Below are 23,952 nucleotides of genomic sequence, written 5' to 3' on the forward strand. Positions count from 1 at the left end.
GTCCTTCTGAATAAATGGCCAAGAGTCATAATCTTTGCAGGGAAATGGCTTTTCCTATTATTGTCTAAGTGATTAGGCTAAAGAAACGAAATACAAATATAATTTCAAAAGCAGTGTTTCCTCTATGAGTGCACTTATGAGGTTCTACTATCTGAACAAGCACTTAACGGATTTATATTAGACATAAAAATATACATTTTCAGTCGTTTTAGACATCTTTAGAATATTCAAAGATCCTTTGAAATTACAAAATAAATGTTTGGGACCTAAGTACTTTGTAAATGCTCTAAACTATGATGGGGTACAGAAGAGTCAGGTGTCCAAACTTACATTCTCCTTATGGAGTACATTATAAATTATGTTCATGGTCATGTTATTTTTCTTACTTATAACATTTTGTTGCCATTACACATTGCTTTTCAGAAAGAAAAAAAAAAGGGGCTGTTGCAGGACTTCCAAAAATTAGTTCTCTAACCAGAAATTATTTCTCTCTTAAAAATGTCTAAAAAAAAATTGTACCAGTTTATGCAATTCACATGTATATTATCATTCATTTTTCATCATAAAATGACTAATTTCAGAAGCTCTTTTAATGATCATAAATCAACATAGCTAATAAATATTAAGGTATTTATTGGCTAAAATATTACACCCAGCTTTATGCGGGCATTTTGAGTCAGAATGGCTGAGCACCTTTACACAGGGGCTCCACTGACTGGTGCCAGGAAACGGCATTTCACATTTCTTTGGGGGCATGGTTTTCGGGCCTAAAAAACAAAGTAGTTTTGATGTTTAATTCCTGTTCCCCAATGTGTCCAAAAACATTTACCAATGATCTCCAAATTCTCCTGAAGTAAGGTGCATTGTCTCTACACAACGTTTTGTTCCAGGGACCTGGTGTTGCAGGACTGAAATGAGTGTGTTCCTCTCTCTCCTCTTCCTCTTGGAGGACCCCGGGTAATGGAAGCTTCCAGATGGGTTCTGCTCAGCTCCCACATCCCCATGTAGTGGGTGTCAGGCATGCACAAGACTGAGAAGAAACCTTTGACATCCTGAAGTGATGTCTGGCACACAGTCAGCATTTGAGAAATGCTTGTTAGAATTGAATCACCATCAGTCCAGCACCAAACAAAATTTCACAAGGATCTTTTCTCCTTGAGAACCCCTAGACCTTTTCCATCTCAGTGACTCTGAGGACCTTTACCTCTGTCTTGCTGTCCCTCTTCTGACTTGGCAAGACCTGAACTCCCGAGGCGTCTTTCCCACTCATGTGCACAGGGCTGAGAAGAGCCCTGCTTCTCATTTGCATAAGACATAGCATCAAAGCCTTGACATCAAAGGATGAAATCTTCAAGAGGGTTTCTTGGGGAGCTTCAGGAAGCCCACCAAAATGTGGCTTCAGGTTACTGTGTTTGAAGGAGTAGGTTATGGTTGGGAGCGTTTTTCTGATAAAGGTAGATATTTCATTAGGCAGTTTTGATTATTCATTATCACCAACGTTTTCACTTGGTTGTGAACTTGTGATTCCTCATACCGTGTTTCACTTAATTGGTTTTGAAACTATTATATTTGGAGACAGCTATAATTTCTAGGTTCAAATCTTGTTTAATCATCTAGGGATACGAGTTGAGTGTGAGCTGTAACAAATCAACCATGAAAGGAGTGAAGAATTTAGAGTATTCTCCCTCCCTGCTCTAGATGCTCATGAAATAAAGTATCAGGAGTGAAATCATGGTGCCTGGTTTCCTTGGGGAAAGGAAGATTGAAGCTGAATAAATGAATTTTCACTTGTTAAATGAGACATCATTAAATTAATATTAAAGCATGGACTAATGATTTTAAATAACGTAAAATTACTAAATTGAATTGATAATGCTAAATGAGTATTATGTTAACTATTAAATAATTAATTAAATATTTTTTGAGAGTAATAATAACTGCCTACCATGTACCCAATAGTATTGTATGTGCTCTACAAAATTCACTCAATTTGTAGAAGTGTCACATAACTACAATTCACAGACAAGGAAACCATATCTCAGAGAGGTTAAGTAACTTACTCAAAGACACACAGCTAGTAAAATATCAGCTAGATGTCTGTCTTGAAAACTCGTTCCGGCAACACCAGGGAATCGCTGCAGTACTATTGGGGGCTCCATGTTATTGATAAAAAGACTTCCATCCTGGGAAGTCCAGCTAAATGAGATAAAAAAATCTTTCAAGAGTGTCTTGTAAAAGGCAGAGTGGATGCATCCTTTCATGCTCACCTCTTTCGAGTTTTCCATTCATTCTGCTTGCTTATTTGTCCACAGGTCAAAGACCTTTCCTCATTATTTTCGAGAAACTGGCCGACCACTTAGAAGTGGAAACTCTGGGATACCTGGTGCTATTTTAAAATGTCTTTACGAATTAGAAACACCTTTGAAATCTATCCTTAATCCAATTTAGCATTTAAGATGCACTTTGTGGCTTAAGTCTTTGCCCTAGGCACTGTACAAAAAAGGAAAAAGTGTATCAAAGTTTTCAAATTATTGAATCACATTAAGCTTATAAGCATACCTATTTTCACTTATCTTTTAATGGACTCAAAATACCATCTAGTTCCTACAGCAGTTGAGGGACTTGTTTTACTCTAGAGTCCAGCTAATTTATTTTAAAAGGAGGTGATTTTAGGTACTTTTTGAAAGCATGGCATTCTATTGTACGCTCATGACTCCCCTGGGCAATCGGTTAGTTGCAAATACTCTCAAATGCTTGAAACCTCCTGGGTGTTTACAACAAAATGGGGAGTTCTGCACTGATGGTGGGCCAAGGCCACTACCACTTTTTCCTTCTGCCCTATTTTTTTGGAGACAGTTTCCTCTAGGTAGTTACAATGGACAGAAGACTTTTTAGCTGCTCATTTCTGATCTTTGGCTCAGAAACGCTTTAAAGAAGGAAGTTCTAGTTGAGTTTTTCTGAGTTAGCATTTCCTGCCATTTGGTCCTCCAGCTTATTGGGCTGCTTTGGGGCCTGAAGGGGGAAAATGGAAGAAAAAAGGGGAAGTCACTGAATGTCCCCAAGCAAATGAGGATTTGCTTTCAGGCAGCCCTGTTTAATATTCAGAGTGTATATCCTAGGGGGAAAAAAGGTACAGGTTTTAGACATTTTACTGTTTTTAAGGAGGCAGGCAGTCAATTTCTCATTTCAACCACACTACGTGTAAATCTCAAACTGTTGCGCAGAGGCAACCAGCAACTACTGTTTAAAAACGGTTTAAATAGAATTTCGATTGCTCTTTTCTCTTTTGAGTCTGTGTGCCGAATGACAGGGACCAATCTTCCTCTTCTTTTCCTGCAAAACTCAGGAAGACACATGAAAGAGCCTAGACATGCATTCCTTACAGAGCCTTCGTGCGGTTATTCAAAATAATTTACACACACACACACACACACACACATCCTCCCGTGTGCGTTTTCCACACACACACACACACACACACACACATCCTCCCGTGTGCGTTTTCCTCCCTTTTTGCTTGCGTGAAATCAATAGCTACAGTAACTTAAAATCCACTTTCTCATTCAAGTGGCATTTCAGAACGTTTTTCACGGAGATGCCAAAATGCCTGGAACCGCAAAGCTGTCCCTCTAGGTCACCGACAAACACAGCTAGTGCCCAGCGCCTCGCCAGGCGCGCTCAAGTAAAAGTTGCCCATCTCATTAGCCCGGGTCTGAGTTTGCACGAATGCAGCTCTCAAGCCAAGGAGGAGACACCATCTGCTGCGGAGATAATGACCTGAAACCGTGGCCGCGATCTGCTTTCTCCTCCACACCGCCCTAGACCCTCCGCTTTATCTAAAATTCCCTTTTTCAGGGACAGCAGCGACTCAGGCAACCCCTGGGACGTTGACTACGAGTTTCTCCTTGAAACGTTTTCTGATTTCGTCTTCCGTAATCCAGCCGGCCAGAAGCGCGACAGGACTCCCGGGTCCTCTCCACCGCCGCCCGCCACCACACCGCAGAAGTGGCAGGGGTGCGCGATACCTGGGCGGGTGGATGCAAAGATACCCGTCTGCTCACCTCCTTTGTGCGGGTTGCGCGATGCAGTCTTTGTCCGCTCGGCCCTCCGCAGGGGCCACGCACTCCCGCATGTGGCCGGCAGGTGGCGCGCTTGGTTCACGATGAGCCGCTGCCTGAGCGGGAAAAGCACTTCCACCTCCCCGCCGCCGCTCTCCCGCTGGGACCCGGGCCTGGGAGAACACCCGGCCCTCCCCAAAAGGGATTCTAGGAGGAAGGAGGGAAACCTCGTCAGGAATCCGGACCCTTCAGACGTCCAGACAAACGCACCGAGTAGCCTCGGGGGTCGGTCCCCGGGCCTCCGGCTGCGTTGCGGGCGCCGAGCGGCGCTCACGTGGCTGCGCCCGCCGCCGGGGCTTCCCAGGACGGGCAACGGCGCAGACGTGCCTGCGCCCCTAGGAGGTCGGCGGGGGCTCCGCGGCGGGGGCTCCGCGGCCGGGGCTGCTGCGAGGATTTCCGCGCGGTCCGCGGCCCACCGCGGTCTCCGGGGTGCTGAGAGGTGGCCCGCCAGGCTCAGTACCGCGGGCGGCGCGCAGAGCCGCAGAGCCGCGCCAGGCGGCCTCCCGGCGCTCGCGGGCGTCCTGGGGCAGCACCGGTCTCCCGCTCCCACGGGAAGCCCTTCGCTTCCACTCCCCGCGCCCCGGACATGCCAGGCCGGGTGCCAAGGGACTCCCCCTGGGAACCACAACGCTCCCTGCAGCCAAGGCCTTGTCAGGTCTCCTTGCTACGGTGGGGCGTCCCGTCCCGGGGCCGAGGCCAGACCCACGTCGTAAGATGGGGCCAGAGGGGGCTTCTCCGTTGCTAAAAAGTCACTTGTTCCCCTCTGGACACAGTCGCCGAGCCCAGCTTCCGGCGAGGCGCTGCGCTCGACGTTGGGGACCGATTAGGTCTTCGCTCTCCAGGCAGCCGAGGAGCCTGGGAAGAAAGGAGGAATCAAGCCACAAACTCCCCCAAAAGAGCGTTTCATACGGAGATACGCCATAGAGACTCAGACCAGGACAGGTGGCAGAGGGTGGCTGAGGCAGGGCGCGAGGGGGAGAGCGCAGCTCCGGCCCCGGTGCGCGAGTGGCGAACACTGCGACCCTCAGAAGCGAGGAACAACAAAAAAAGGCAGGTCAACTTTATACCTATTGCAATAAAAGGCTTTTTCCTCCATCTCAAAACAACCGTGGGGGAAAGGGGCTGCCAACATTTCCTCGGACTCCTCTCAGTCAGTTCGGAGGCTTTAGAAGACCGTTCCTCTGCCCAGGGGCTGGCCCCCTGAGGTGGCGTCCGGGGACCCCGCCACCTCTCTCTTGCGGGGGCGGACGCCCCGCAGAATTTGCCCCCCTCAGACCGGGAAGACTTCGCGCGCCCCGCAGAGCCCCGGACGGGGCGGGGCACCAGGGCGGGCCCTGCTCTGTGGGGGCGGGTGGGGCCGCCTGTCTGCGCCGCCATTGGCCGAGGACCCCGGACTGGCGTGTGTACGTCACGGGCCTGGCCCACCCCCTTGGCAATGTCTTCAGCCTGCCGCACTCCTAACTTAAGCATTTATTCCACTGGGATAGAAGCGGTAGGAGCAGCGTTGGCACCGGCGAACCATGGCTGGGATTTTCTATTTCGTCCTCTTTTCGTTTCTCCTTGGGATTTGCGACGCTGTCACCGGTTCCAGGGTGTACCCCGCGAATGAAGGTAAGAGTGGGGCGGCCTTCCGCAGCCGGGGACAGAGGGGCCGGGCCGATCTACGGGGGTGAATGGTCCCCGAAGGCTCAAGGCCGGCGGTGTGGGGGGGATCCCGGCGTGCGCGGTGCGCCCCGACGCCGGAGCAAGGGGCCGGGGCGGGGGGATCTGAGAAGGGGAGGCGGGGAGCGGCCCTACAGCCTGCCCTGGGGAGATGACCCGTGCATGCGGCGGGGCTACTCAAGTTTATAGCGAAAGGACAAAGTTTATCAGCATCCGCTGGCGAGGCAGCTCGAGGCGCCCCGAGGGGGTACAGGGAGCCGAGACCAGGACTAGGAAAGACAAATCTACTAAAATCTGTGGACCGAGCCCTTCCTACCACCACTCGCCTACCTAGCCCCGGTGGAGGGGGACACGAAAGCCCGGCGCGCGGTGAGGGATTGGTGCTCTCGGGTTCTTGCGGACGCTTTGGAGCTCTGGATTCTTCAAAGTTTCCCTAGCCCTTGGCTCCCCGGGACTAGGCTTCAGGGCCTCCGTCGCGCGGCGGTCCTGGCGCCGCTCTCAGGTCGACAGTGACCTGATTCCTAGCCCCCGGCGTCAGACACCTTTCTCTCCTCTGAGCCCCGTTGCCCCGGGGGGGAGATCGCTGACCTAGGGAGCCCCAAGCTCCCCAAGTCACCCCGCAGTCCTGGGGAACCCGCCGGCAAGTTGAGTTTTGCTTTTTGGCCTAGAAAGGTACACCGAGTTAGTTTGGAGGGAAGGTGCGAGACCGACTGGACGCGTCTCCGTGCTCAGGTTTCTGCTCGTCTATTCGGACGTGTTGAAGGGATTGTGTGTGCGCGTGTCCTTGTTGGGGAAGTGGGGGGTCGATCGTTTAGTTTTTGATGATCTCAGAGAAAGGCGAGTGTGCGTGTGTCTGTTTGTATGCGCGCGCGCGCAACTGCGTGTATGTGGGTGCGCGGGTGCCCGCGTGGACGCGGACGATTGTGTGCCTGTACGTGAGTACCCCGATCGTGTGCGCGTGGGTTCCGGCGATGCTCGTGCTCGAGCCTGCGTGCATCTAGCCTTGCGTACGTCTTGCCGAGTCTTTCACCCTCACCCCCTTGATTCCCGTCCCTCCCTCCATGCATCTATCCGTCCGTCCATTTCGCTGGGATACGTCCTTGCATCCTTGTGCAGTCTATCATTTTCTGTGTTCCGAAGGAGGGAGCCAAAAACCAACTTAGCCTTGGCTGGGAAGCCGGTCCTCAGAGCTCGCCAGACGGAGACTCAGAGATTCACACACCTGCCGGCAGACACTGCTTGGGAGGAAAGGGGCGCTGTCTCACGCTCTGCCATCTCCTCCCTCCTTGCTACGCTGCTTCTGGTGCCTTCGCCGCCGCGGCTGTCCCTCGGTCCCCAGGGGTCATTCCTCTTAGCGGAATAGTGGATCCCGCGTTCTTGTGACGACCTCTCCCACTTGCTAGGTCGTCCTTCAAGACTTCTCTCGCACAGACGTATTTTCTTTTTGCCCCTTCCTTCCTTTTTATTTTAGAAGCAGAACTTAGGAGCCCTAGACAAAAAGGTGCTGATGGAGTCATAGGCCGATGGAGAAAGAAGGGGGGGGGTGCCAGCCCCCCTCCCTGACCCTTCTTCACCCCTTAAAAATTAATTCATTTTGTTGCTTTTTATTCCCCTCACGTTTCCTTTCCTCCCTTTTACCCTCGCTTTCTACTCCCTCCCTTTTTTTGTAAATTGGGTCTTATTGTTCCCTTTGTGTCCCTAATCCACCTTACATAAATCCAAATGGACGTAGCGGGCTTTTCTCTAGGGATCGAGAAGAGAGAATGAGGGGGAGCCACTCCGGGCGGGAGCGACCCAGGGAATGTTCAACATTTAAAAATAATTAACAGACCCCAGGAATTCTGGCTCCCCAGGAAAACCAGACGAAAGAGGCTGATTTTAACTCTTTTGACCTAAGGGTGACAGGAGTGGAGGTGGCTGGATTCAGGGGCCTGGGAGCCGGATAGAGGTGAGGTGCCAGGCGCAAGGATGATGGCTTCCTATCCCAATCCCTCCCCCAGCCTGAAGAGCCAGCCTCGCTGATCAAATTAATAACCCAGTGGTTCCTTTGAGATCAGCCTCTTGATCCCCAGGCCTGAAGACCTTGGTGGGAAAGGGATTGTGAAGAGGTTGCGAATTCACTGCTTCCTTTCCAGTGTCCTCTGTTCCTAGGACAGGTCCAGCAGGTCTGTAGCCGCTGTCTGGCCCCTCACCCACCTAAGCTTTTATGCATAGTCTTAAGGTGCGGCACAAGCATACTAATTTTTTAGGTAGCACTCCATACCTGAAATTCAAACCGGTGATTTCCTCCTGGGCTGAGGACGAGTCTCCGATTGTCTTCAAAAAGACCTGGGAAAGAGAATACTTCACTGTATTATCATTCTAATTCTGCACATCTGCCTTCTGCTTTCTGTAACTTTGATGTTTAAAGAAGAGCGAATGGCCCATCCAAGACCTGTTTATTTGGTAGTGGAGGGGAAAAAAATGGTAGGGAAAGAGCCTTTTCCTGAACCTTTGAGTACTCTCTGATAGTATTCACTTGTAGCTCTGTCACCGTGATGATGAGTTATGTGGTCATCGGAAACTTGCAAAAACAAATAACTCTAGTAGATACCAGACAGAGATGAATGCCGATTTTGCTCTGGAGTGTAACTGCCCTACATAGATGTATTTATTTTTTGAATTGACTTGAGATTCCCTATTCATCCTTCTTAGAAAATGTATCAACTGAGTCGGGATGGAATTTTAAATGCTAAGCAAGTTTAAATAAATAAGAACCTGCACATTTAAAGAGGGGAGGAGATCAAGTGAGTAATGATTATTTACATAAGTGAGACCAAGTTTAGGTTTTGATCAGAGCTGGATATGCACACCCTGAGAACATATGGAAACGCTCAGGCAAAATGGTTTTTGTAGTATTGGCTTTTTGCAATTGGAAATTAATCTATTTTTCCTTTCTTTTTTTTTGACAGTTACCTTATTGGATTCCAGATCCGTTCAGGGAGAACTTGGGTGGATAGCAAGCCCTCTGGAAGGAGGGGTAAGTTCCGAGTTCTCTGATCCAAAGGGTAAAAAGGAGTGATTAGCAACTTTCTGAGAGTCCTAATGGCTTGATTCTCGTTGATTGTGGTGAGGGGGTCAGATTTCCGCCAGGGCCTATGAAGTGAACTAACGCTTTGTTGGAGAAATCCTATACTCCCGTTGGATCACCCTGTCGTGGAAAAACTGGAAACCAAAAGGGCAGAAAGAGGTTTCAAAATGAGGATATTGGTAGAGGCATAGACTTATGCCTATTTAAAACTAAAATACCGACAAAGAAATACGATCTGGGGACCAAATTAGAATGTATGAATGCCTATTACTGCAATGGCCATGAAGTCCTGACAGGGTTAATTTTAGACCAACTGTGATTCCAGATGAGGAAAATGAATAAATAAAGATACCTGGTAGTAAACATTGCCCGAGTTTACTTTTGTGGGTAAACAAGTAGGGGCTTCTTATCTTGCTGTCACACCTCAAATCAGCTGCTGCTCTCTTGCAGAGAAAGCCTTTTGAATTTGCACCAAAGACACAATATATGCAGAAGCAGATCCGAGTTTGTACACTGTTGGTGCTAAATGTGACAAACTTAAGTATTTGGAATCTTGGTTCTCTGGGGATTGGCTAGGGTGATTACAAAGTATGAGAGTACATCACTTTCATTTCTTCTCGAGTTTGCTATCACTGCCTCTATCGGAAGGTTTAGAGAATAGAATTAGATCAATGGCCACATTCTTCCAGTCCACCCTCCCCCCTTAATAACAGGTTAGAATGAATCAGCTTTGAAAGAAATCAGTATACATGTAACTCTGGCGTCTGCCAAATTGAAATGACTCTCAAATTCTTTCAAAATTGAGCATATCATTCTATCTTTATATGCTTGATTGTCTATGACTGAGTCAATTGATTAAAAACAATGGGAATGAAAGATTGGGAATCTTACACAAAAATTGGGATGCCTCACACCGTCCACGGAAAAACAATGAAGGATTAAAATAGTAAAGATTCATAGAAACTGTTGTACAAGATAAGATTCAAAAATAAGGCAAGAAAGTAATTCTGCAAATGGAGATTTTAGGCTTTTTCCAAAGCAGGTCTTGAAATCTATTTGAAATAAAACGGAGCTTGCCCTGCCTTCCTGTTTTTCTGAACTTGACTGCAGTTAGCTGGGTCTCTGCTGAAAAATTCTAGTCTGCCCTCAAAACCATTTTTTTAAAAGGAGGGAGAATGATTGGCAGGCCTCTGGCAGTGTAGACAGGCTGTATTCACCGCTGATTGCAGGCAATTGCCCTCATCCTTTGAATGCGAAGAAAGGTACAGCTTTATCTTGTGAGAGTCAGGCTCTTGTTAATCCTATACCCTGGAAAGGTCACCGATTCAGGAAGGCTTTCCCAGGCTGCACCAAGGGTATTGCTCTGTAGGTTGAATGTATTAAGAGCTGCTGGCAAAATTGAGGATAGAAGGTATCAGTACTTGCATTTAAATTTTTAATGAGCCTTATTTTTCTTACTGGTTGCTCACAAGTTTGAAGAAAGAATGCATCTAGTATGATTTTGGAGCTAATCTGTTAAACTAAATATACATGTGACCTATTTAAAAGCAAGGAGTGACACATTTTCTAGTACAGTCAAACTAGTTTCTGGAAAGCTTTTATTGCAATTTTATAAGCTGCAGACATATCCCCCCCACCCGCCCCTTCCTATCCCTGTCCTCATCTTATCCCTCCCCACCCTTTCACCACACCCCTGTACACCCCCCAAACCAAGAACTGAAAAACAACACCTGGTCACTTTTTCTAGACAAAAACTTCTGGTTATCTTAAATTCTCTAAAAATATACTATGCATATAGCTGATGTGTATAACCCAGAACTTTTATGGGCTGAATGTACACTTCTGAATGTAGAAGGTAATTTTTTTTTTCTTATATCATGTGTGTAACATTTTAAGTATTACTATGAGGGGTTAGAAATGAAATTTTATTTGTGTGTGAAATAATTAGTTATTCCAGGATATATAGTAACCATTGAGAAATTATGTGCCACATTATAAAATTTAGTCTCTAGATTTTGTAATTGAAGAGGACTTTTCAGCATTGGAATGAAAGGATGAACTGGATATCAACCAAGTAGGGATAGAGTGGCTTTAAAAAGTTATTTCTAGCTGAGGGTAAAGTATATCTGAGTCTTTTGATTATTCTGAAATCTCTCGGAACAGTTCACCTCTTTCTTGGCTGGAAACTTGGGATCATTGTTTTGTATAATAATGACATTTATTTGTTGCTGTTTTTATAGACAAAAAGAAACCTTATTTGACAATACCACTGGGTAAAATAAAATATAAAATATAGCCAGAGACAACTCTCTGTTCTTTTTTTTTTTTTCCCTTAACAACTATGGAGAACATGAGAACAGTGGAAAGTGATGGCTTCTGATGGCAACATGGTAGCAAAAATCTAATTTCTTGGCAATTTTCATTTAAAGTATATTGAGTTTCTGACACTGGTTTTAAAATACAAAATTAATGGGAGATTTGTCATGTGTCTGGTGGACTTGATCATGTGTTTAGACAATTGGGTTAAGGCTGGAAAATTCACATTAAGTTTGAATTACCCTTACATAACTTTGTGGAGATACTCCTTTGTGCTTTCATTTACATTGATAAATGTGTTTTTCCATATTCCTTTTGTTCTGAGATGAGAAGCATGGAGAGTAGGTTTTTTTTTGAAGGTGGGAATCTATTTTTGGATTTACATGTATTTCCCCAAATTAGTAAATTACTGGTGATTTATTGCTTAGTGGATAAAAAGAAATTTTAATCACCATAGGGCACTTATCCCTCCCAGTTGCAACTTTCAAAATGGTAGCAAATGAAAGGGATACAGAATTTTATGCATTATGGCCCTTCACATAGTAACATCTCCATCCATTAATAGTTTTCCAGTGCACAGATGGGAAACCTGTTAGAAGATACATTTTTATTCTATGTACTTCATTGGATTGAATGGAACTTTAAGTGGAGCTGTTACAGAATACGAATTTTTTTAAACTATCCTTTTTTTTCTTCTAATTATATTCGTGTGTTAGACACTTCAGCTGATTTATACCAGATCTGTATGAATACATTACTGTAGATATTAATGAAGAATTCTAGGCTGTCTCTTGGCCTTGTACGAGCCCTGAAACAATTTTGTTGCTTTTAGGATTATAGTTTAAACTATGGCAAGAGTGAGCAGCTCTAGTCACAGTGAATTCAGTTTGTCCCACCATTAGAAGCTTTATGTTACGAAGTAGATTGCAAAGAAAACTCTACCATCTATCTTTATTTTCTTGGGCTTTCAATCATAAATGCCACTTAATATATTATTTTCAATACCCACAGAATATGTAGAAGCAAAGCATGTGTGCATTCTTGTTGATGTATGCGTATAAGTTTTAAAAATAAGAATATGCACACTTCTTAATTGAATACTTGCTCTTGAAAAGGTGCTATCATTATAAATGACAGCATATTTGAGAAATCCAGCCATAAAGTTTACTTTCCGTCTTCCCAGGATTACTGAAACCAGAATGGTGAGATTTTCTTTACCCCCTTTAAAGAGTAGTGATGGTGCCAGAGAAAAGAAAAGAAAGTCAACTGACATTTTTATAGGTATTAGCGAAGTTCTGACAGGAGCATCACTAATTAACTGATAATTGTCTTCCTTTGCCAAATTCAACTCTTCCTGCTCTTAGTTTGCAGGTCTCTGCTCAGTTGTTGGAACAATGCACATAGTAGTTTTTCACTTATGAGTAAATCTGAACTGTTGCCACTTGAAATTGTAGCTGTTGTAATAGGTGAATTTGAGGTTGTTAGACCACCACAAGGAGCTGCTGCGAATTCGTAAAGCAATAAATCCACCAATGCTTCTGGATTTTAGGCCAAGGAAAAAAACAATAAAAAAATAAAAATAAAAAACCCACTTCCCCAATACAATATTGTCTTACCTCCCTCAAGATGCTTTATTAGTGAGCATGGGTGTCCAGTAGTTTTCTTCCTAATGTAAACAGATACCATCCCTGCCCTGTGAGGGTAAAACAAAACTGACAGATCACTGTACGATGAAATTTTGTAATTGATACATTTCCTTTGGATCTTTCCAGTGGGAGGAAGTGAGTATAATGGATGAAAAAAATACACCAATCCGAACCTACCAAGTGTGCAACGTGATGGAGCCCAGCCAGAATAACTGGCTACGAACTGATTGGATCACACGAGAAGGGGCTCAGAGGGTGTACATTGAGATCAAGTTCACCTTGAGGGACTGCAACAGTCTTCCGGGTGTCATGGGGACATGCAAGGAGACGTTTAACCTGTACTACTATGAATCAGACAGCGACAAGGAACGTTTTATCCGAGAAAGCCAGTTTGCCAAGATTGACACCATTGCCGCTGATGAGAGCTTCACCCAAGTGGACATTGGAGACAGAATCATGAAGCTGAACACTGAGATCCGGGATGTAGGGCCACTGAGTAAAAAGGGGTTTTATCTGGCTTTTCAGGATGTGGGGGCCTGTATCGCGCTGGTATCAGTCCGTGTGTTTTATAAGAAGTGTCCACTCACCGTTCGCAATCTGGCCCAGTTTCCAGACACCATCACAGGGGCTGATACGTCTTCCCTGGTTGAAGTTCGAGGCTCTTGTGTCAACAACTCAGAAGAGAAGGATGTGCCAAAAATGTACTGTGGGGCAGATGGCGAATGGCTGGTACCCATTGGCAACTGCCTGTGCAATGCTGGGCATGAAGAGCGGAATGGAGAATGCCAAGGTAAGAACAGCCATATTGTACTTTTCATTAGGGCTTAGTGCACGTAATTAAATCAGAGATGAGACTAAATGGAGTAAAGCCAGTAATTAGCAGCCCCTGTGGGATGTGGTGGGACAGAGGGCTCTAATGAGTAAGTGCTATAGCTCCAGGTGGCAAGGCTAAGACATTTCTAATACTGACAAAATAAATGATGCTGCTGTATTCAGCAGAAGGCCAAACACATTTGCTAACAGGCACTTAGATCTGAACCGGCTTGATGCGCCCTCTGAAATGTAAATGAACAAGCTCAAGAAAGGGGCTTGATTGATCCTCACTTAAAGAGTGCAGGCACATTTCTGAACCATGGTTTTCCTGTCTACAGACTTGGTAAAGTGGCAAAGATGGTAAATATCTCTCCTCCTACATATATGTACATAAATGATGTGAATGTGAAATTAGGATTGTGTTGCTCTAATTCCCTCCTGATTAAAATCAAGCTGTGTGAAGAAACTCCAGTTTTTCCTGGTTAATGGACCAGTGTAGATGTGGCTCAACAAAGTGGAGTGACAGAATATCAAGTGCATTCTGTTCCACTAAGCTTCCATTGATAGGGTCTCCAAGTGAAATTAATCTTGATGCCAAGACCCCTTGATTTCCCGGAGGAGTTGATAAATCGCTAGTAAGAGTCTTACTTGATCTGAGGTCAGAGGCAATAGTAAATTGTGGTCCATTTTGGTTATTGAGTGTTTGAAGAAGTCTCCATGTTTTTAATCCTGTTAATGACTATTTATCATATTACTAAGGTGATTATTTTCTCACCTTAAGTTCATGCATGCAATTCCTTCTTTCCTCTTTCTGAGGAGTTAGTGCAAAGTTTTTTCTTTGTGGCAGCTTTGTCTCTGTGGAGGGGTGAGAGTAATCCATATTTATTGGGATTGCTTGTGTTTACGTATGGATTAAGGCTTTAAAAAATTAGTTATCCCAAGGTGTTTCATTTTTGCTTGGTATTTCTTTTTAGTGGTCATCGAATCTGTTGGTGCCAGTCTTACTATGCTTACTGCTAAACAGTGCAGCTCTGGCCCTTCTGTGGAACGGTTCAGATTAATCTTTTCTCAGGGTGATTGTTGAGCTGTAGACTGATTGCCACATGGTTCATCTGATTTGGTGCTTCAAGAGCCCGAAATAACTGACTGCCAAACAATTTGTCTGGCATTTCAACCATCTTAATGACAGGGTGGGATTAACTATGGGGCAATCCTCTTGACTGACCGAGTATCAACAGTTATAACCTAAAGAAAGTTGCATTTTTGGCAGTTTGCTGTCAGACTATGTGATACATTTCTACTTTCATAGTTTATACTTTTTCGAAATGTCATTCCTGATTTGCTATACTTACTTTTAGGAATCACTAACAATGGAAGTCTTTAATTTCATTGTGAATAAACAGAATAAAGGCTAGTTACCTTTTCTGTTGAGCTAGAATAAGAAGGTAAAACGTCTAAACTTCAAAATGTAATGCTTATTATTAATAATGACATTTAGTCTATCTCCCTATGCATAGGGAGATGTCTGATATAATGTTCACCCCTTATTAAGAGTCATTTCTGAGTGTGGAATTGGGGTGATTAAAAACTTATCTACAAAAAAAAATTAAAAAAATTTAAAGTAGGAATTTAGAGTTGTTTTTTTTTTAACAGAGATTAATTTTTTGCCATTTTGTTTGCTCTTGACCTAGCGACTACTAGATAAGCTATACCAAATTGAAACCCCCAAGTATATTCTGGTATTAATACTAGTAAAACATCTGAGTGCATTCTTGGCACCTAAATTACAATCATCATTGCTGAGTGAGCAGGGCAGTGACACCACATCACACTTTGGAGTAAATTATTCTGCCTCCTCCTTTTGTGTAAGACAGGATTGCACATCTTCACATGTCAAGATTCATATATATATTTTAAAAAAATACCATTGTCTTCCATTCCCTGCTCAAATGTGCACGCTTCTGGCATTAGTATATGTCTTTGTATCTAATGTCATTGATTTTCAATTGTCACCGAGCCCCATAAGTCATACATTGCTACACTGTGAAACTCTTTTTGACGTTTTTACAACCCAAATTAGAAGAAAAAGAGAAAAAGATGGAGGGAGAAGTGAATGTAAAGGCAATTGAACATTTTAGTGTTTTGTTTCATGGAAATCATCTTGGGAATCCAGTTAATCATGTGGTTCGTTGAAGGGTGGAGCTGAGTGTTTTAGGTCCAGTCTATTTCTGAGCAGACTGTTCCTAAACAAGGCTAAGTATTTGATGGACAGGGAAGGTTTTATGCCATTTTTGAGAGTCTCCATTGTTTTTATTCCTGCTTCCCAGGTATTTTCTTTGTTACTCATAAAATGATGAACTCTTTCGAGAAGAAACTTCTTGCACAAAATCTTGCCATCTGTTGACTTGTTTTTAATATTACCAGGTAAGAATCTGATGAGTTTAGGGAAGAAGGAAAAACTTGAATGACAAGAATTCTTAAATTCCAAACTTGAGGGAGGCTTTTTAAAGGTGACTCAAAGCTATAAAAATCTTAGAAGCTATAAAAAACGGTTGGCTGCCTCCTTGCCATCATTACTGAAAGAGCCAAGGAAATGTCTTTCAGTTTGGTCACTAAGCTGTGTGACCTTGAGCCTGCCTTATAAATCCGTTGAGCTCTGGTTTGGTCATCTGTAAAATGGGTTGATCATAATTGGATTTAGCTTACAGACTTGCTGTGAGGACACAGTGAGGCCATGAGATAGGTAAGTCACTGGTTAGATCAGAAAGCATTAAAAGGATGTTAATGTTAGCATCAGTCTGCTCCTCCCAGCGCCACAGCTGTTGACTTTTAAGGGTGTTGAGCTGAAATACTAAAAAGGAATGTCCCCGCCACTCTTGAAAGTCAGGGCTGTAGATGGGAAGCACTGCCTCTGCCCTAAGAAAGAATAATGTCCATTTTCACAGTTCATGTTGAAAATGATACTAGGAATGCCATTTTATTTGTCCCCTGTAGGAAAGAGAACTTTCCCTTTGAGTGAGAGAAAAGTGATTTGGGGGTGGGACCAGAAAGACCCGGCTGCAAAGAGAGCTTAAGAAGGGACATAAAGGAGATCTGGCAAGTGTTGAGAACTCTGGCAGCAGGCCTCCCCCAATTGTCTTTTCAGTGGGCCTACTGTGGCAGGACGAATAGAAGGACAGGTGAAAGGTCACCCACTTCCTCATCCATCTTCCTAGGGGTCTGAGAGGTCAGAGTGAAGATGGATTAAGATCTTAAATGTTTGACAAAGGATCCTCGGGCAAAAATGGCCAGGGCGGGTGGGGGCCTGGGGTGTGCTGTTGTTTGGCTCCAACCCTGGTCATCTGACGGAGTCCTCAGGGACCCTGGGGACAGAACTACACTTCCTCTTGGAGTTCTTACCGCCAAGCAGTACATGCTAATGGAGACGGAGGATGAAGAGCTATGTCAAAAGTGTCAGCAGTGGCAGGGGGATGGCGGGCTTGCCCTCTGAAGCAGCTGCAAGTTCACTGTGCTCTTGAATAACGTTTTCTGAAATGGTTTGTCTCCGTCTGGGCAGGACAACAAAGGGTGCCAGCCACTCTTCTGTCCCCGCCAGGAGAATGCAGAGCTGGCGTTAGCAGCAGTTTGAACTTGCCTAGTGGGTACAGAGGATCAATAATTATTTTAGGTAGTCTGGTTACCGGGTCTCCTCAGACTGTCAGAAAAAGGAAATAAAATGCACCCCAGAGACCACCCCTTGCCAGCCCCACATGCCCCCCCACCCCCGGAAGGAAATGTTCCACATGTTTTAGAGTTGTTTTCATTACCTCAGAAATATTGAGCAGAATGAAGTAAGGAAACAATTCTTTATCAACTTATTTTTTGCTTAATTAAAAAGCTGAAAAATGAAAGTCCCATTTACTCCTTGCGAAATATGAATAAGCAGTATTTTCAGAGAGTATATATAAAAATAATACTAATGAAATGAAAACATTCTTATGGAGTTGCTCTTCAGACCAAATAATCGCAACTGTGGCAAAGTTAAGCTGGGGTTAGGAATCAAACACTTGCTGAAGTACACGATGGTGCCATAGATTGTTTGGGGTCAAATATGTCTAGAACCTCTCTTACATATCCTTACCTATCTGATGCCTTCATTCCAGCAAAAGTATCTTAATTACAGCCTCTTTTGAGAAAGAACATGGTAAAAATGCTTTGATGGCTGTAACACAGAAACATTTCAGATTTGTGGCCTGAAAAGAGAGCTGTTAAAAAAAAAATTACTTGGTTTTCCTTAATAGAAAGGACCTTAGGAGAAGGTACTGGAAAGAAAGTATTTAAAATATAGTTCAGAGAGATGCCGTTTCATATCCTTTCCACTTTTGAAATTTCTTTTCTACCTTTGAATCATGTCTTTAAGAATCAATTGCTTGAATCACATGGCTGCTTTTATCTCTAGCTTTGAAACCTGGCTGTGATCATTGAAAGACAAAATTCTTTATATACAAGAAGAGCAGGGCTTAATTATTGTCCTTTTTTTCTGGTATACTTTTTTATTTTCCTTTCTTCGTGTGAACCAGGCTTTTTTTGTGAGTGTGAATCATGCAGTAGTCTCTGTTTTGGGTTCACCAAAGCGGCAGGCACATAGACATTTTCTCAAATAGGGATTTTTGAATATGGTGTTTAAGATTTGATAACTACTTTAGTCTGAGCTTCCTATAACATTTCAAGAATGAGTTAAGACACAATGATCCTGTTAAGACTTGAGTCTTCAGGAGAAAAGATTGGTAAATGAATTTCCAGTTACTGCTGTGCAAAGCAGAGGTGGTCGCCATAGATTTTCATTCATATCATTCAGCTTTACAACATTGGCTTTCTGGATTTTTATTTATATTTGCATTTAATTGATGAATTTAACATTACCAAAGAACTGCATGCTTCAAACTCTTTCCAACTTCTTATGAGTTACCACTCTACAATTTGGCCAGGAACCCAAATATACCTATTTACATGTATTTGAAGAAAAACAAAAACAAATAGAATCATCCTCTTAATTGTCATCTTGTTTTTGCACTTGACTATTTCCCTCATCCTTCATAACTGATAATTAATATTCTGTGGTTTGTATATATCAAACTGATTTTTCCCTCATTGGTACATGTTCAGTCTGTCTTAGTTTTTCCTGGTAATATTTTTTAATAAATACGCTAGTTTGTAAATCATACATGTACATTTTTGTTAAAGATTGAATGATTAAACCTTTGCTACTTTTCTGGTTTTATCTTGGACAAGTGAATTTAGTAAAACTTCCTTATTGTGCACATGTAAGTGGAGGGGTGCAGTCTGATATAACCAGAGAAGTAACACCAGAGATGGTTATGGAACATAGTGGGGTTTCATTAAATGTTCATTGAATGAATGAATAAATAAATGCATAAGGAATCATGGCCTGTTTCATATTAAATATTTATTTGGTGGAGTAATGTTTCATGGAGTCAACATGATATATCAGAATCTTTGCATGTGACTAATATATTAATGAGGTCCTTGCTTATAGTTCCTGCTTCAGTTGTATCTTAACTATTTTCATCGTGTTTATGAATTATCTCTAGGCCTGAGCCTTCAAAAATCTCTGCAGCACATGAGTTAACATAGTTACTAGAACAAAATGGCTAAAACCTGCCTTTGGAGTTTGAGACTTGACTTTAGTTTCTAATTGTGCTGCTTAACCAGTTTTGGATCATGGACACTTAACTTCCTGCCCTCAAGTTCAGATTTGCAAATTGGTGCAGTAATGTGTTGTGTATGATACGCATGTATAAGTATGTATATCTAGAATAAAGGGGTTAGCACAGTGCCTAGAATCATTAAGCACTTAAGAAGTGTAAATTATTATTTATTTTATTGTTGTTAGAATGATGGTGACAGTATGGGCTATTTTATCAGCGTCTGTCCAACAACGAAAGCAGCTCATTTTAGGTTCCATAGTAGAGGTATTTTGGGTTTTGTGTTGAGTTTGTAGGGGCCTGGGCGTGCAGGAATGGTGTTGACCGTGGCAACACATAAGCAAGGGTAGGGTAGGCAGTGGTGTGAAATGGCTGACCTTGCATGCATTGATCAAATTCTCTGTTCCCCAAGTTACTGCACTGTTGTAGTGGTTCTCAAAGTGTGTTCCCCCTGCGTTCCCCAAACCCTTTCATGTGGTCTGCAAGGGTCAAGACTTTACTAATAATACTATGATACCATTTGCCTTTTTCTTCTCTCATGAGTAGAGTTTTCCAGAGGCTATCTGATACATGATACCTTATCAAACTGAATACAGAAACAAACAGGAGAATCCAGCTGTCCTTCATTAAGCCAGACATTAAAAGAGATTTGCACACTCCCCCACAAAAAAAACAACAAAACAATGTCAATCTTCTCATTGATTTTGTTTTGGAAAATATAATGATCTTTTCATTAAAATATCTGTGTTTACATGTGATTGTTTATAATGGATATTTTTGAATGGATTAATCAATAACTACTTAATATCTTCCTTTCAGTTTCTACTGGTAAATATTGATAGCACTTTGGCATCTTCAGTATCTTAAGAGTGTAAAGGGGGGCGTGAGACCAAAAAGTTTGGGAACTAGCGCACTGGCCCCATCAGCTTTTTCGTTTCACGGGCAGGTACATAGAGGGCACTTCTGTCTTGCTGCGGGCACTTCTGTCTTGCTGCAGACACTTTGAAAATGAAAATGAATTAATAAACCTCTGAAAACTTTCAGAATCTGGGACTTTTAGGTAGGTTAGGAGAATGGCATTTTATTTATTCAACCCATTAGATGTTTCTATAAAATTAGGCAGCAATTTATTTGTAGCTCTTAGCTTTTTAAGAACTGTTTATCTGTGTCCAGTAATGCGGCTCAGTGCTCTCTTTAGTTTTATTGTGCTTGTGAGAAGGAATGATTAAGGAAGCCCCAGCTGTCCCCGGGCCCTGCGAGACTGTCTTTTTCACTTAGTGCCTAAAACCTTTCTCATTGTGTGCCTTACAGCTGGTACCTCTGAGCGGTATTTGGGGAGGAGAGCAGGTGAGGTCACTCAGTTCCATGATCTGGAGGGTAATTAATAGTCCCATGACTAAATAGACATTTTATGAATATTCAGGGTCTATTTCGGCTTCCTGGGAAACAATGCGTTGGTACCGCTTACAACTCCCTTGGGAGACACAGAGCGTTTTCTGGGTGAACGCGGGTCGTCAGCTGTCTGCCGAGGATTGCTTTTCTAGGCAGCAGATTCTTCATTTGCATATTCTGTATGCTCCCTCATGCAAAACAGCACACCCATTTCCCCCTTTCACAAAGGCAATGAGGGTTTCCTTTGGAAAACCCCGCCAAAGTCTCCTGTTTATGCAGAACCCAATGATTTAGACACCATGCAAATTAATTCGGTTTTGATTTGAATGCTTCCAGAGATTGGGGGCGGTAGGCAGAGAGGGGACTATTTGCACAGGACTCTTTTTGTGCACCAGCCCCACCCCCCACCCCCACCAAAACACACACACCAGGGCCAGTTGTCATTCCCCGGCCCCTTGCCCCGTGGAAAGCAACCCAAGTTCCTGCTGCTCATTTTATTTTGACCTTTGGAAAGGAACCTAGTTCTGGTGATTTCCTTAAGCTTGTCTGTTAATAGTGACAGATTCAGCTGGAATCTTGCTGCTCTTTCTGAGGTAGGAGTAGATGGCACTATTCCGATTATGCTAGGAATGTTTAGAAGTGTCCCAACAAAGGACTTAAAAAAAATTGTAAAGTGTAAAGATAAAATTTTTTGTCAAAGAATTGTCAGATCTCAGGGCATTCTGATAATGGGCTTTAGGTCAGTAGTGGGCTGGAATCCATTCATTCCTTCAACACATAGATAATTGAAAGTGTATAATGTACAAATGACCATGGGTATTTTCATCTGTATTTCTACATCTGAATGAATCTGTCAGTCTTCGTACCTAGAATTCCAATTAAAATACCTTATATTCACTCACGTCCAGATACAGTTCTTTAAATGGTGTATTGGCTATAATTCTGTTCCTTATTCCATATGTGTATTCGCTTTGGGTTGAGTATTGGCTTCTGAATTCCTGTCTCCCCATTCCACCCGATGTCACCAAATTTACTTAATTTAACCTTTGCTTTATCCTCCTAGAATGGAGACACAAGCATATTGCATATATAACGCAACAAACTTCACTCTGCTTGAAACAGGCACTATCTTCAGAAGGCCACGGTCATATGTATTCTATAAAGCGGAATAAGAGGACTTTGCATGAAATGTTTTTGAAGTTCAATTAGTTTTGAGTTTAAGCTAATTTCACAGGGCAGAAAACGCGCATAGCCAGCCTTTGCAGTGTAATTAAGTGAAGGCAGGGTCAGCTAAAACAACAACTAAATGTGGAAGAGCTTTGCTATAACTCCACATGGTCTGACAAAGTTTTATGATAGTGTTCGAAGTCCATTTGGGATGGATTATTAGGATTAAAGAACAGCAGAAGGCTCTGTACTTGGTATGTTCTCTGGTGTCATTAGTGGATGAGAAAATTCAGCTGCTTATCTGGCTCTTGTTTCTAAGGATGGATTTAAGCAGACCCACACTTCTCAAAGGTGATCTTACTAACCTCTTCTTAATAAGTTACAGATCCCAAATTGCTCAAAATCCTTAAAATACCATTTGAAGCAAGTTGATTGATAATTATCATTTCCCTTACGTGTACAGATATTTTCCTCAGCAGTACAAAGCTATGGTACAGTTTCTTAATTACCCAGATAATCCTGTTTGCTTGTATTTTTAAACTATGAAGTGCTGGGTAATTATTCAATTCTTAATAGAAGGCAAATGGCAATGTAAACAATAATTAGGATGTTAGACAGACTAATGCGCTTCAAAGCAAATTGGATTTTTTTCATACTGTTCAGCATGAAGTCCCATAAAGCTAACAATTTAGTAGCAAGGCAAAAAAGGTTCCATTTTGGTCATATTTTATGGTGTTATCTCTTCATGGCTTGTTTCTGTGAATAGCGGTTTGCCCCAGTGAAGCTGGCTGTGCCCAAGCCAAATGTTTCCGTAACAATCGCTTCCCTGCTGTTTGACATTTGGCTGTGTTCTCCCAGGGCTCCAGATTGGTCCTTTGTCTGCTTCAGATCCCAGGGGTCAGAGGTTAACAGAATGCTGATTTCCTCCCATAATACCATGGCAGGTAAATATGGGCCAACCTCATGATCAGTTAAGAGGCAGCTCAGTTAAGAATGCTTTTCTCATGGGCTTTTGTCCTTAGGAACTTTCCTCATTTAAGATGCCAAGTTTCCCACTTATCGCATTCCACAGTGGGTCCTTCTTTATCAGCGCTGCCGTCTCTTTTACATGACTTTTTCCGTTAGTAACCAACCATTCACAACTATGTGTGCCCAGAAATACATGACCTGGAAACTATGAGCAAAATCATTAATTTTGATGAATAAATTTGACAAAGTTCATATGGAAATACTTTGCGATCTTTGCACACTTAATTATGTCTTGTAGTGTTATCTGTATTGTGTCATTGATGAAATAATAGGCAGTAGGTAACAAAGGCAGTAGACAAAGATTCTTTAATAATGGTGCTATTATTCCTCCCACACACCCTCTTTTGCTCTAGCTTTAACGGTATGTTGCCAGTTAAAGGTTTAATTAAATGAACAATCAATTTTATTTTCCATTTTCATCATTGATGGAAATGTCCAAGCATTCATCAATATCAATGTTATTAATGTTCTATATCAGTTTAGTTGTATGTTTTAATTTTTATTCCAAGCACTAATGTAGGCTATTCAGTGGTCTACTTCTTAATTCGATATGATGCACATACAGGCTAGAAGTTTGAAATATATTTTAAACTTCCAGACTTTTTGTTCCCATCAATTAATGTTAGACCACCTTTCTATGTATGACGATCCCAGGTCTAATTGGCTAGCCTCCTTCACATTGCGCTGTGAACTTGATGGTTGGATTCATTTGTTTTAAGTGTTTGAAAAAGACATCTCCACTTTGAAAAACAGTTTCCTTTTGAAGTGTCCAGCTTGGCAAAGACTGAAGCAGCCCCCAGGCGAATTAGCATGTTAAAAGAATGGATCAATACCTTTCTGGCTCCTCCACCCTTCTTGCCCTCCGTGGAGGGGAAAGAGTTTTGAAGAACCCTAGGAGGCCCTTCACAGATGTGCCCGGAGATTTCAAGAGGACTGTTCTTTGCGAAGTGGGGAACGTTGACAGTTTGATCTAGTGCCCAGACTGTTTCTCCTCTGGCCATTTGAAAATGGATGCAGGAGGGATTGACAGCTCA

General features: G+C 42.9%; 1 protein-coding gene across 4 annotated transcripts in view; it reads left to right on the forward strand.

The window, feature by feature from the left end:
- The first annotated feature begins 4,778 nt into the window (after positions 1-4,778).
- EPHA4 (EPH receptor A4) overlaps positions 4,779-23,952 on the forward strand; it is a 135,738-nt gene continuing 116,564 nt past the window's right edge. For 3 of the 4 annotated variants that reach the window (XM_057503494.1, XM_057503495.1, XM_057503496.1), the window contains exons 1-4: positions 4,779-5,168; positions 5,606-5,729; positions 8,732-8,799; positions 12,939-13,602. In XM_057503494.1, coding sequence (XP_057359477.1) covers positions 5,639-5,729; positions 8,732-8,799; positions 12,939-13,602 — 823 coding nt within the window. In that variant the 5' untranslated portion in view covers positions 4,779-5,168; positions 5,606-5,638. Of the gene's footprint in view, positions 5,169-5,605; positions 5,730-8,731; positions 8,800-12,938; positions 13,603-15,952; positions 16,261-23,952 lie in introns of those variants that run through there. The other variant, XM_057503497.1, reaches the window with a different exon arrangement.

The sequence above is a fragment of the Manis pentadactyla genome, chromosome 6 (assembly GCF_030020395.1).
Source record: "Manis pentadactyla isolate mManPen7 chromosome 6, mManPen7.hap1, whole genome shotgun sequence".
Lineage (NCBI taxonomy): Eukaryota > Metazoa > Chordata > Mammalia > Pholidota > Manidae > Manis > Manis pentadactyla.